The following is a 13638-nucleotide window of genomic DNA, read 5'->3' as shown; positions in this document are numbered from 1 at the left end:
TTTGGAATCATTTCAGCTATTGTGTCATTTGCTGCAGGGAAATTCACCCCGAAATGTGAGGTTACATAAGTTGTCTAGTTTCCGGACAGGTTTAATGTTTACCGTGTTTGCTGAGTGAGGGCAGATGGGTAGTGGGTGCGTGCGAGGTGACCAAAATTGCAAGTCATCCCATATAGGGCCTACTAGTAATACAATTCTACCTCCATGGTAATAGTAATACCATCCATGGAGGTAGAAATCAATGTCATCATGTGTGTGAAAAAGGGAAAACAATGATTCTAATAATCTGAGCTGAGAGTGAGACGAGGAGCTAGCTAGCTTCTGAGATGATGAAGGAACTTGTGGCAGAGGATTTTTAACTTATGTTTATGTTTGGCACAGTTAATTTCTGCTGTTATCTTCATGATTATTCTGTCTTTCTGAGCTTTGTTTAACTTTGGGTCCTATTTGTAACTTATGAATTTATTGTTTTTCTACCTCCATGGGGACCATGGTTAAGTTTTAAAGTTAATTTTTTGTTTTGATAATTACAAAAATTGACAGTGTAGATTTCATTAGGTAAACAAATATGTAAATAAGCCTCTAGGGATAGTCAGAGTTTCAATTAACTTTTTTAATAGAAAGCTGAAGCTGTATCCTTAAAATCATGATTTTTCTTGGTCTTTATCGATCCTGGATTTTGTCTTTAATTTTATTGAAGGGTGATTTTGTCGTTTATAGGATGATTAATCTTCCGTATATTTTTGGTTTTGATTCATTCAGATTCGTGGACTTCCAGATTGTTATTACAAACGAACAACGTTTTGAGGATTAACATGGCACAGAAAGGTTCAGACGAGTTTTGGCGAAACAAATGGGAGGAGGATCAGATACAATTCCACATGTCTAGCGTAAATTCGTGAGTAGATAAACACTATGACATGGAAGAGGGTGGGAAATGGGTTGGAGTAGGGATGGGAGTAGGGAGTACTCCTAGAACTATATGAGGTTCGTTCAACTATTGTATACATGAAGATATGATAGCGAATTGAACCTCCTACTTGCCTAGGAGTAGTGGGGGAAGGGGTATCTTATGAGATCAACGGTGAACAGAGATCACATTTGGGATGAAATTCCGCAACTTTGCAGAGCTTTTAGGTTGCTCTAAATAATTAATGGACCAGAATTTGTTGTACAATACAAGATAAGAATCTACATGAGCAGCTCTTTCCTCAAAGTAAAACATGTAAATTGTTTATATTTGAACACCCACTAAGCGAAGATTAAGACCTATCTAATTTTAAAATCTTTTTATTTGTCTTACAGAGCGCTTGTCAAGTATATGGACGAGATGACGGGCGGCAAAGCAAACTGCCGGATTTTTGTTCCCCTCTGTGGCAAGTCTGTGGACATGAAATGGTGACTGTTTGTTGAATAAATCTTATTTTTTGCTCTCTAGTTTAATGCCACTGGAATGTTGTCGTACGTGCTCTTTTCCAAATGCATATTCTGTTTTGACATAAAGTTGTTACTGAACATTCCATGTGGTTTGTCTTTTGCCCTTTGCAGGTTGGCTGATCTGGGCCACGTAGTTGTTGGTGTTGAAGTAGCTGAGATGGCAATCAAAGACTTCTTCAAAGAAAACAAGTTGGAGTTCTCTGTTGGTCCCGTCGAAGGCCTTGAAGATGCTGAGATGTACACTGTAGGTTCTTACTTGTTTGTACAGAAAAAATATCTTCAATGATTACAAATCTGCCTTTAGGTAAAAAGTCTTTAAACGTTACTTAGAGTAGGAAAGTGAGTAATAACTGTCAATGATTATTAAAACTATCAATGCAGTATTATTTTGAACCTTTGTACATGTTTACTCTCTCCTTTTCACAACTGTTTTGTTTCTTGTTTTCCTTTTACATTCTGTGTAGCAGGACCACTTGCAAAATTAATAACTTCTTGTGTTTTCCCTTTTTACCGACAGAGTAAGAATTCCAACATCCTGTTGTACAAAGCAAATTTATTCAAACTAAACGGGTAAGTCATTCATTTCATTTCATTTATTTATTCTGGTTGTGAAGTCTAGGATTCTCAGAAAAGTGAAATTATCCCCTTATCTAGCCAAAACCCCAATGGTAGAAGACAATGAAGTTTTAGTTGTAGATGTGGGAGGAAAATCCCAGAGAATTATTCCAGGCAAAACCCCTGCAGTCGGGTAGGGACTGAAAACCCAATCCACATAGTGACCCTGGTGAGGGTTCGAACCAGGATCCTTGGAGGTAGAAGGTGAGAAAAGGAATCCTTTAAGCCAACCCGTTTGCCCAAATCATTCTAAAAGTCCGTTTTTTGTACAACAGGAATCATCATAATCATGCTCGGACAGATCGCAATAACTACCCAAAGGTTTAACATACCCTGGGTCCGTTATATTGTTTCTTCGTCAAGTTACAAGTTATGTTTGTACAAACTATGTTACAATCTATTTGCTCTGAACAGAAAGCTGTATCATTCAAAATCCTAAAATTGCTTACTCTGCATTCACTTTATCCACAGAGACATCCTGGGTGACTTTGACTGTATTTGGGACCGTGCCTCACTTGTTGCTCTCCTTCGAGAAGATATACAAAGGTAACATTTCTTGTTTCCAGTAACCGCCCTCTTTCCCCAATCAATCAATCATATCGCGCTCAGGTGGGATCTCGCCCGCGGTAGCTTCTCCAATCTCCCCTGTCCTTGCAGCCAACTCTGTTGTGGTCTCTGCCCCAGCATCTCTCCTCAGGACACAGACACAGCTCAACCACTGTCTCCCCCCTTGGCTTCACCCCATGAGACGGTTCCCACAGTGCCAGACTGCTTGCAGTTGGCTCAGGGTGCCTGTCTTCCCTGGCCTTTATGCAGGCAGCCAACTCTGCAGTAGTCTGTGCCTCAGCATCTCTCCTCAGGACACTGACATAGCTCAACCACTGTCTCCCCCCTTGGCTTCACCCCATGAGACGGTTCCCACAGTGCCAGACTGCTTGCAGTTGGCTCAGGGTGCCTGTCTTCCCTGGCCTTTATGCAGGCAGCCAACTCTGCAGTAGTCTGTGCCTCAGCATCTCTCCTCAGGACACTGACATAGCTCAACCTCTTTTTCCCCCAGCCTCTTTCCATTCCATCCAACCAAGAGAACTAGACCCAATTTCATGAAGCTGTTGAGCAGAAATATCTGCTTAGCAACTTTCTTGGCTAAGGCAGAAATTATTTAGGTATCAGTCACAGCAATGGTTCCTGTATGTTCGTTGTTCTGGCTGGTAGGCTATGTTTGCTAAGCAAAATTTATTACGTTAAGTAAACTTTTGTGCTTACTGGCTTCATGTAATTAGGCCCTTATACCTCAGGATGTTTATGTGGGGGTTTGATGTACCTTCAGTTGAAGAGTGCATTGAAATAAAAGCCTTATTTCATACAGCTACTTGAGCACAACATCTAGCTAAGCATAACAAAATTATGCTTAGTGGATTAAGGTTACCATATCACATTTACTGTATTGTGACTGGCATCCTGCACATTTTGGCGTAGTAGGATACCTTTCTATCAAAACAACTTTTCCGATCATTATTATTTTTCTTGTAGATATGCTGATTTGATGCTGTCATTGCTGAAACCAACGGGACGATACCTTCTCTCAACATTGGAGTATGACCAAAGCAAAATGAGCGGTGAGTAGTTTCCATTCATATGAAATGTAGATGATGCTTCTTTTTCAATGTGATAAAATGGGTGTTACTTAATTTTTTTTGTAACGAAAGATTTTCCTCCCTTGTTTTTAGGTCCTCCTCATTCAACTCCAGCAGACGTTGTGGAAAAATTATTTGGTAAGTACAGCTCAATGTTTTAAAGGGTGTGCTTTATATTTCAAATTTTTATTAAGTAAAATACCACAAGGGAACCTGACAGGGCAAATTCAAATTAATTTTGGGTGAACAAAGAATAATTTGACTATAGCGTGTTGTGAACCTGTAGCCTCTACCAACTGAATATAGTTTTAGGACATTTTAGGAGTTATATCTTTTTTTTGGCAGCTGATAAAATGGACATCAAGTTGTTGGATGAAGTTGACGCAATGACGGAACGATGGAAGAGCAGAGGACTCACGTCTTTCATAAACAGACATCAACTACTCATTCCAAAGAACCTCTAGTCACGAGGGATGCAGAGCTTGGAGGACTCCCCCCCCCCCCCCCCCATCCAGAACTCACTCTTGTCAGAAAAAAACCACAATATTTTCTGCGCAAGCAGCTCTGCTTTTAAAAGTAGAAAATGTTGCTTACCATTTATCTGCTTAGTAAAAGTGAGCAAGATACCAGTTACAGGTAGTACAGATGGGACAGTGTATTAAGGCTGGTACCCTCATTCTGGTAAGCATAATTTTGTTGTGCTTATCAACCTGTTATCCTTAAGCAACTCTATGAAATTGGGCCCCAGTTCTTTTAAGAAAAACACACATTTAAATGAACAATCAAATTGGTGTGTTTCTTGTTTAATTTTGTATCAGGTACAATTAAACAAGAAAACTGTGAACATGTTATGTACATTTTATTACAGTTAAGGAATGTATGTGTCCTTAACCAACAGCATACAGTTTGTTTGGATATATGTGAACCCATTATTAAAACACACACACACACACACACTTAAAATAAGTATAGGAAAACATTTAATTAGTGTCTTACTTTCTACTCTTCTTTCTAGTTAAATGAGACAAGAAAAATTGAAATTTTTGTTGTTGACATTTCACTACAATAAAGATAATTATATGCGCTTTCAAACAGCATACATTTTACTGGGATGTATTTATTTACAAGGTATAAAATAATGAATGTTTATTCTAATACAGCAATAAGAATTGCACTAGGACAGGGCTTACTCCAACATAGCACCTAGACTCTGGAACTCACTTCCAGAATACCTCAGCCAAATGCACAACATCACTCTCTTCCAGCAGAAACTTAAAACACACTTATTCATGCTTGCTTTCTAACATCTTGACAAAACTTAACCTTTGATTGTTCCTCTTTTTCACTAAAGTGTGCCTTTAAAATGCTGTAGTGTATTATTATTATTGGGCATTCAGTTATGTTATATTGAGATATTTATATGTACAGTAGAATGGAATACATTTGGAAAACTGAGGTAGTGAAATAGTAATGAGGGCATTATTTGGACGCGATATGGCAGCAGACATACCATGTATATCTATTGCTTAAAGGCAGTGGACACTATTGGTAATTGTCAAAGACTAGCCTTCACAGTTGGTGTATCTCAACATATGCATAAAATAACTAACCTGTGAAAATTTGAGCTCAATCGGTCATCAAAGTTGCGAGATAATAATGAAAGAAGAAAACACCCTTGTCATACGAAGTTGTGTGCGTTTAGATGGTTCAAGTTCTAAACTTGAGGTCTCGAAATCAAATTCGTGGAAAATTGCTTCTTTCTCGAAAACTATGGCACTTCAGAGGGAGCCGTTTCTCACAATGTTTTATACCATCAACCTCTCCCCATTACTCGTCAACAAGAAAGGTTTTATGCTAATCATTATTTTGGGTAATTACCAATAGTGTCCACTGCCTTTAATATGATAAATAATGGAAATTTACTTGGTATAAATGCTGCCACCTAGCGTTCCAAAGTCTCCCATTATGTATAGCTCAGGACGACTTGGACTGACCGTGATTTTTCATAATACCTGTATATTTTTCACACACAAAAAAATTACATATCAAATGAATATTTCTCAAACATTGAATGAAGACAAAGTATTTCTTATTAAATGGAAAGAAATATTGCTTCTCATGCTCATTTTTGTTTTAAAACAATATTAACATTGATCAAAGATACCAATAATGTACTTTTAATACTTTCTAGATTCATATATTACAAGTATATAAACACAATTTCTATTTCTCATTGGTTGTTCATTTGTTGTGATTATTTACTCGCATACATGTGTGACAAATTTGAGGCTTTTGGACGATAGGTGGCGCTGTAGCAGTCCATACAATGTAAAACAAATACCTGAATAGTCCATAGATAAAAATATATATACATTTGCAATCACTACTTCATCCAACAGTTCATCTAATCGAGCCTCGATGTCTTCAACAGTTGTATGCACCCAACCCCACACCAAACCCCACTCCTTCCGAATTGAGTCTTTAACCTATTAAACTTAGAAATCATCAGTAAATCCCATATTCGTCATGTTGTCGTCAACACCACGTGACAGTCCACCTGCCACGGACTTGTTAACTCCGTCAACAGAGGGAGACATTCCATCAATTGGGCTTGTGTCTGGTGACCTACCACGCATGCGCCATGACCTTAGCTCCATCTTGAAGGGAATTAACAACATGCAAATGGTGGAGAGCGTGAGAAGGAACACCAGGACGAGAAGACTAAGTGTGTAGTCTCCAGTCAAGTCAAATAGTCCGCCTGGGGAAATAGAACGTGTGATCAATATTAGAATTGTAATGCGAACATTACTATCCACCCTGCTGGAAATTAAAGGCATAGTAAAACATAAAACAAAAAGAACGGCAGACGCAACAAAATTAGTCATTGAAAAGATAAGATAAGTTTTCAGAAGAGATTTGCATTTTGTGATACAAAGACAATATCTAAGATACCTGAGAGGAGAGTGCTGATACTATTCCAAAGGGTGCGAGGGTTGTGGTGTTCAGTCTCGACCCCACTCACTGAATAGTTCTTACCTGACGGGCGCAGATAAGAAGGGTATACGAGGGTTAAGGTGACAGTCTCGACCCCAAAGCCTACATGCTGAATAGTTACTCACCTGACAGGGAGCGCTGATAAGAGTTCTTCAAATTCCGAAGAAAACGAGGGTGATTAAGGTACGTAACTAACTGTCTCGACCCCAAAGCCTACACGTTGAGTACTTCTTACCTGACAGGGGTGGGTGCGCTGAAAAGAGTTCCTATTCAGAAGGGTACGAGGATGGTTAAGGTAGTTACAGTCTCGACCCCAATGCCCACATCATGCTGAATAATAGTTCCCACCTGACAGGGGAGCGCTGGCAAGAGTTCCTATTCCGAAGGGAACGAGGGTGACCCCAAGCCTACTCGCTGAATAGTTCTTACCTGACAGGGGAGCGCTGATAAGAGTCCCTATTCCGAAGGGTACGAGGGTGATTATGGTGATAGTCTCGATCCCATACACACTGAATAGTTCCATCGCAGACACTATGACCGTTCCAAAAAACGCAGCACGGGCAAGGCCAAGAACTGACAAGTAAAACCAACAAGAAACAAAATGTAACAACAAAGAGGAACAAAAATGGACCATGCAATGACGTCATCACACCGCTTGAGGCAAAATAATGTGAGGTAGGAAACTTTGGGTGCGTTCGATTAGCTTTCCCGGGTCGGCCAAGGTCTCACCGATGCGTTCGGATAGCTTTTTTTTTGGGGGGGGGGGGGGGGGGGGGGGGGCTTATAAGCCATCCTCGTTCCCAGGGGGCAGCAGTGCGCCATAGAACAATACCTCTCATCACAATTTGGCCATCAACTACACTGGAAGATTTATAGTCACAGCTGACATGACAGAAAACCATTCCTGCATACGGTCTTGGTGTCATTTAACATGCCTAAAATGTTTCTCGACTTGACACTGACTCAAATCCCCTGCTGCTCTAAGCTTGCATTTGGTTGCCTCGGTTACATTATTTATTTCAAATCGTTTTTATTAAATTATAGGTTGTTTTCCTCTTTTCTGAAGTCACCTTCTGACTGTGAGGCAATGACCTTCATACAACACTGGTAAGAAAATGTTCACCCTGTAGGCGGCATGTTAAATCGGTGCTTTGTTCACAACTTGTTTTAAAAGAAAATGTCCGTTTGTAATTTACGGCGCTTGTTGGCTTAAGTGCTAATATAGGTTTTCCCGCGATTGTCATAAAAATCCATTTCTTTTATCAACCGGCTGTTTCAATTTCGTTTGAAAATGAAAAGTCAAAAGGGTGAATTCGATTGCATTAGTTTAGCATTCACGGTCAGAAGCTCGTTCTATTTCACTAGGCCGCAAGATTCATTCAATTCCGTAAAAGCCAACAGCAAGAGTTGGGTCAACCATTTAATTCTTAATGTAAATATTGGTAGAAGAAATTCAACATAAAACAGTCAAAGTATAGTCCTGAAAGTCTATAAATGAAATAAAATAACTGAAAAGAACTCTGTGTGAGAAAAACGAAATCATGGGTGCACGAAAACGAATTCAAATACATTGATAGCTGAAAATAAACCAATAGTTTTAAAAACATTGAAAATAATGCAATGTTACATTTTACTCTCTGGTAGTGTTTATTAAAAAAAATCAAGATTTAACCGGGATACCCCCCCCCCCAATAGTTACATCACTGACTCACCCAAAAGCATAACTAATTTTTACTCACGAAATGTTAGAACGATCACCGGAATAAGAGTCGACGTGTTCACGAGTAATCCGGAAAAGATACCGCAAGATATGAACGATCCGGCAATGAAGAAAATCTTCAGGAACTTCAAGGAATCCAGGAACGCCGAAATCAAGATCTTGCCGATGATGTCCCCCATTGAGATAGAGATGATGGCGAATGAGACATCACCTATCGTCAGACCAATGTCATTCATGAAGCTCGCCTACGTAGAATGGTTACAGAATGATGAAGATTTAAAACAAATAATATACAACTGGGTCAAAATTTACCCGAACTCGGGTCCCATGGGGCCTGACAAATTTCTAGGCAAGGTGACCTGGAAGGTAGTTAAAAACTTTGCAAGTAGACATTATACCTTTCGTTAGACCAATGTCATTTATGAAGCTTGCCTGTGTATAAAAGTCAAAGATGCAAAATGCACTATACAAAATTCATGGGTAAATTACCCAAATTCAGGGTCCTTGAGGCCTGACCCGTTTTGGGGTCATGCTGACCCGGAAAGTGGTAAAATGGTGGTTGGATTTGGCCTCATAAATAAATTAATGTTGACCCGAAAGAGTAATGCTCTCTAAACGCCAATACCACAGCGACTGCTCTGTTCTTGTGCCAGCACTCCCCACTCCCCACAGTACAGTGGCGTAAAAAAACCCCAAACGAGATCGTAAAAATGCATAAAATGAATGGTTCTTTCATAACAGCAGTCAAAGATTGGTTATGCAGGCCTACTCCAACAAATTACTAATAATTACCAAATTCGTGGCTAGAAATCCCCAGGAGAGGCTCCCGATACCGATGCCAACAAACCACAGCCAAGGGTCACAATGGCAATAAAATGGCGGCAATTCAAAATCCTCTAAGACCACGTGGTGCTGTTTATCATCGTCGTCTTCCGTCTCGGTGGTAATTTCCTTGGGTACTTGAGACGGTTTTCCCGGTAGAGGGTTTGAAAGGAAGGACGCACCAACTGAGCTGACGACAAGAGTGAAGCTCGCGATGATAAGGAAAGCGTGTCTCCATCCCAAAACTGCAGTTAGTCCATTGAGGACTGGTCCTGATATTAAAGTACCTATAAGAAACAGTCAGAAGGATTCACAAAAATTGTGTTTAAAAGCTACGGTTGCTTTAAGGTACTAAACAGGTTTGGTAAAAATATAAATAGTTTCATTTTCTGAAAGCAAACTGATTTATGAACTTTGTACTAAGTTCATTATAAAATATTTCCTCTGAAATGAAATCATATTCGAGAAAATGTATCTGAAATGTTTGAAGGTTTTTTATGTGTAAATGGTTGATCAGCTGACCAGCAGTCTGCCTGGTCACTGTTTATACGCCCAGGGGTTTTTGTACGGATTATACGTCAGTTTTGTCCACTGGGTCATTTTCAAAAGGATTCTGAGTTTTACTGACCCCAACATGGGTCAGGTCCCACTGGACCTGGCACCCGAGACCCATGGGACCTGGAACCCGAGACCCATGGGACCTGGAACCCGAGACCCATGGAACCTGGAACCTAGGACCAAAGGGAGCTGTAACCAAAGTTAAAGTCTCTTACCGCACGGAGTTCCAATCATAAGAGCGGACGTCGCCCGGGCGCAGTATTTCTTCGGGAACCAAGCAAGCGTCAGGACAATCCCCGCCTGGACGACGAAGCTCATCCCTAGCCCAGATATGACGCTGTAGGTCACGACGACATAACCGAGAGACGGGACGAACGCTGTCGAAGCCACCCCTCCACAGTACAGGAATATCCCCATGAAGGTCACCACTCGTGGGCTTAGCTTCCTCAGACATACAGCGGCGGGTAGTGTTCCAATGGACACCAAGGCATGGGCCAGGGACCCAACCCAACCTGCAGAGATCCGGACAGAAAACTACAGTCAAGCTTAATTTTTACTAACCGAATGAAGGAGCAGAGGGTGCCCCTACACCCAATGTTTCACCTTATTAACACACTGTGTTCATTTTTTACAAAAAAAACACCCCCAAAACCCAAACAAACAATAAAAATAGTTGAATGCCCAATATCGAGCACCATGGAATCAATTTGCCTTAGCCGCACACCCCACAACACTCCCGCAAAAAAAACCCATCCAAACACCACAACAACTGTCCTATAAGACTGAAAATGAAGTTGTGTCAGCTAATAACAAAAGTATATATATAAAAAACAGTAATAATACGCAAAGCTTATAGTTGTTACTTACGAAGTGACAAAACAGAACAATTAATCGCCATAAAAAATTCTTTACATCAAACAAATTTAGTGTTTGCCAAACAAGCCAGAATCTGATTGTGTTTTTCGGAAACACCCCACCCCCCATAGAAAGAAAACCATTAATGCAGAATATATAGATTTGTTACACGAAATTGCAGTAACCTTTTTGTGATAATGGGTACATTAGGACACTATTTGGTTTAGGTAAATTTGTCTGCACTATAATACCCCAACCAAGCAGTGCAATCTTATGGTGCCGAGGCGTACCCCAACAAGGATAATACCCACTCAAAAACCAAACTCTCCAATCATGGAGACAGCACTGTAGGCCGTGACACAACTCCCCAAAAACCTTTCCTCCAAAAAATAAAAGTCAGAAACTCACCAGTAAAAGACGTACTCGTGTGAAATTCCTCTTGGAAACTCAACAAAACAATACTGTAGTTGTAAACAGGCCCAAGTACGAGTGCATACTGAACAGACGATAAGGCAACCACCACCCAACCCCACCAAGAAATCATGCGAAATTCAGGCACAGACATTTCAAAGCACTTCATCACTTACAAGCTTTCAAAACACTTTAAGCAATATCTTTATGTCACAACGTTTTTCACTTTCAACAAAATGCCTCTAGAAAGTTCACCTGCAGCTACCTTTGGCCCGCCGTGCTACAAAGTCATTTCGAAACGTACTTCCCAGAGCAATTGTTTTGATATTATTTCATATTCTTTATAAACATGTGACCTTCAGTCACTGGCAGCTGTTTGACTTTTATCAACTTGCAGTTTCACGCAGATTTAAAGACCCAAAGCCAAGACAATGCGTAAGACATTGCCAAAAATATAGAGGGCGCACGCCCCCAAAATTGACACTATTGATGGTAATCAAACTGCGCTGTATAGGCATGGGCGACCAAATGTTGACAAAACATTCAGCTGTGTTAACAAATCCTGTAAAACATTCAATATTTAACAACCTTTTTTTAAAGAGAATATCATTGGTTGATTTGTATCAAACAAGTTTAACGTTATTGTTGTTTGAATATTTATTGTGTGTATGGTAGGCCTATGTGTGCAACATTGTTTACAGCTTTTTTTATCTGTTTTTACTTCAATCGATATATGGCTTTTTATTTCCCACCCATGGTTGTAGGCAAGATAGGCATGAGGTGAAAGTGAAAGTAGGTCATGTGTTTGATGTTGCATTTGGCATCAACCCGAAGGCACTGGAGAAACAGTAAGGTTTTAACGCCAATTATCTACCACTGGAGACGGTACTCGAGGATCCATACAAATGACCCGAAACTATTTTGAGTCAATCGATTATAAAGCGGCCCAACCGTAGTACAAAAATGTACAGAAAGTTTGGTTGATAAAAATCAATGTTCTCTTTCTTGATTTGTGTTTCTAAGATTATAGGCAATGTACTCGTCAAAATAGTTGCTACATCGTCTCTCTTTAAAGGGACACACCGGCCGAATTGGGATATTTGTGCTACAAAATAGACTAAGATATGACTTCAACGGTCTTCCAGGAATTAAGAAGAACAGTCCTTAAAACAATCATCAAATTTAGCCGTTTTTGAGCATGTTAAGACAAAAATTGCGTAAACGGTGAGCCGGTGTGTCCCTTTAAGCTTTAGTTGTAATGCGTAATATCGAAAACAGTGTACGTTAAACTTGTTTGCAAACAAGAGACGTTGCCGCCAGCACAACCAATCAATTCAATTATCGACTTTGTCCATGTCGAAAGATCCGTTGTTCTTAAAATCCAAGGCTTCCTTATTGTATTGTTCTCCTAAGTATAAATTTAAGGCAATGTTTGTTTCATGAAAATTAATTGGCCTTAATATAATGTGTTTGTTGTATTGGTTTGCAGTAAGTGGTCCAGGTTACCAGACTTACAACCGTATACGGAAGCACTTCTCTTGTTAGAAGGTCCCTAGCTAGAAGTGTGACGTCATATTCGGACGTTTTTACCTGACCTCGTGTTTGACTATTTTGTGTGTTATTTTGTAACACGATTAGCTCTGATGGTGCTATGTGAGAAAAGGGCTCGACCAAAATGAAATCGCCAGACATTTTTTTCATTCATGCAATAAGATTATGGTTTTTCACCTCGTAGTTTAGTTTCTTAATAAATGTGTATTCCGTAGTTTGCAATTCAATTCTCCAATAATCAGTTGAAAAGAATATTTCTCCTCAAAATGCTTTAATACGAAAAATGCGAGCGTGTTGCCTAGTACTGTGCCTGACTTCATAAAGCTGCCCTAAACATTTAAAATATTGCTCTAAATATTTCTACTGAACAAAAAGTAGCAGTACACCAGTCACAGATGGTACAACCTACATAGTTTGGCTGGTAACATTTGTCTTGTAAATAACAGTTTTTTTGCTCTATGAAATATTTGGCATTAGTCAACAGGATCCTAGGTCAATTACTCCCTAGTGTACTGGGAAAATTAAATAAGACCAAGCATGACTCCCCAGTGTACTAGAAATTTATGAAAATGGCCAACCAGTCCCTAATATAGTGCCCATAGGAAAGTGAAAGAAAAACCACACGAGTTTAGTGAATTAAACTTTGACTGTAAATATTGAAACTAGCGCGGCGCCAAAAATCACTGACTGGACCGAGGCTGCCAGTGTGACGGACAACATGTATTTAAAGACGAGGTACAGAATGATTTCTTATCAAACAAGGGTTCTACAGTGCGATTTATAATAGAGAATTAATTACTCGTTCAGAAAAAGGCAATCGCTTTCTCTTTAACCCAATTATATCCAGTTACAACAATGCAATTATGGTTATACAATGCTAACGGAGTATACGTACGCCAACCTGTGTCTCGACGCCCCCTCCCCACCATTAATAAGACAAAACAATAATTTTGCGACCTTATATTGACTCAATCCAACGGATCAATTTGTCATGAAACAATGAAGTCACCTGTCCCAGTTCCAATGATTCCCACGCTTCCC

At 39.8% G+C, this 13638-nt stretch overlaps 2 protein-coding genes across 4 annotated transcripts in view; one reads left to right on the top strand and one right to left on the bottom strand.

Moving 5' to 3' along the window:
- The window catches only part of LOC117304363 (thiopurine S-methyltransferase-like), a 4451-nt gene extending 261 nt beyond the window's left edge, over positions 1 to 4190 (top strand). The window contains exons 2-10 of one of the 3 annotated variants that reach the window (XM_033788769.1): positions 1 to 55; positions 763 to 898; positions 1306 to 1398; positions 1549 to 1681; positions 1955 to 2007; positions 2524 to 2598; positions 3583 to 3668; positions 3780 to 3824; positions 4032 to 4190. In XM_033788769.1, the coding sequence (XP_033644660.1) occupies positions 1 to 55; positions 763 to 898; positions 1306 to 1398; positions 1549 to 1681; positions 1955 to 2007; positions 2524 to 2598; positions 3583 to 3668; positions 3780 to 3824; positions 4032 to 4150 (795 nt within the window). In that variant the 3' untranslated portion in view covers positions 4151 to 4190. Of the gene's footprint in view, positions 56 to 762; positions 899 to 1305; positions 1399 to 1548; positions 1682 to 1954; positions 2008 to 2523; positions 2599 to 3582; positions 3669 to 3758; positions 3825 to 4031 lie in introns of all 3 variants that reach the window. The other 2 variants (XM_033788768.1, XM_033788770.1) reach the window with 2 other exon arrangements.
- A 1390-nt stretch (positions 4191 to 5580) lies between these two features.
- LOC117304644 (monocarboxylate transporter 13-like) lies at positions 5581 to 11184 on the bottom strand. Its single transcript, XM_033789202.1, has 6 exons — positions 11044 to 11184; positions 9996 to 10292; positions 9193 to 9509; positions 8420 to 8645; positions 7110 to 7253; positions 5581 to 6444 (listed from the first exon to the last, which is right to left on the bottom strand). The coding sequence occupies exons 1-6, from the start codon at positions 11177 to 11179 to the stop codon at positions 6182 to 6184; spliced, it is 1383 nt and encodes a 460-aa protein (XP_033645093.1). The 5' UTR covers positions 11180 to 11184; the 3' UTR covers positions 5581 to 6181.
- Positions 11185 to 13638: the final 2454 nt, after the last annotated feature.

This window comes from Asterias rubens, chromosome 21, assembly GCF_902459465.1.
Source record: "Asterias rubens chromosome 21, eAstRub1.3, whole genome shotgun sequence".
Lineage (NCBI taxonomy): Eukaryota > Metazoa > Echinodermata > Asteroidea > Forcipulatida > Asteriidae > Asterias > Asterias rubens.
The sequence above is the reverse complement of the archived record's forward strand: the minus strand, read 5'-3'. Positions and strand labels throughout refer to the sequence as shown.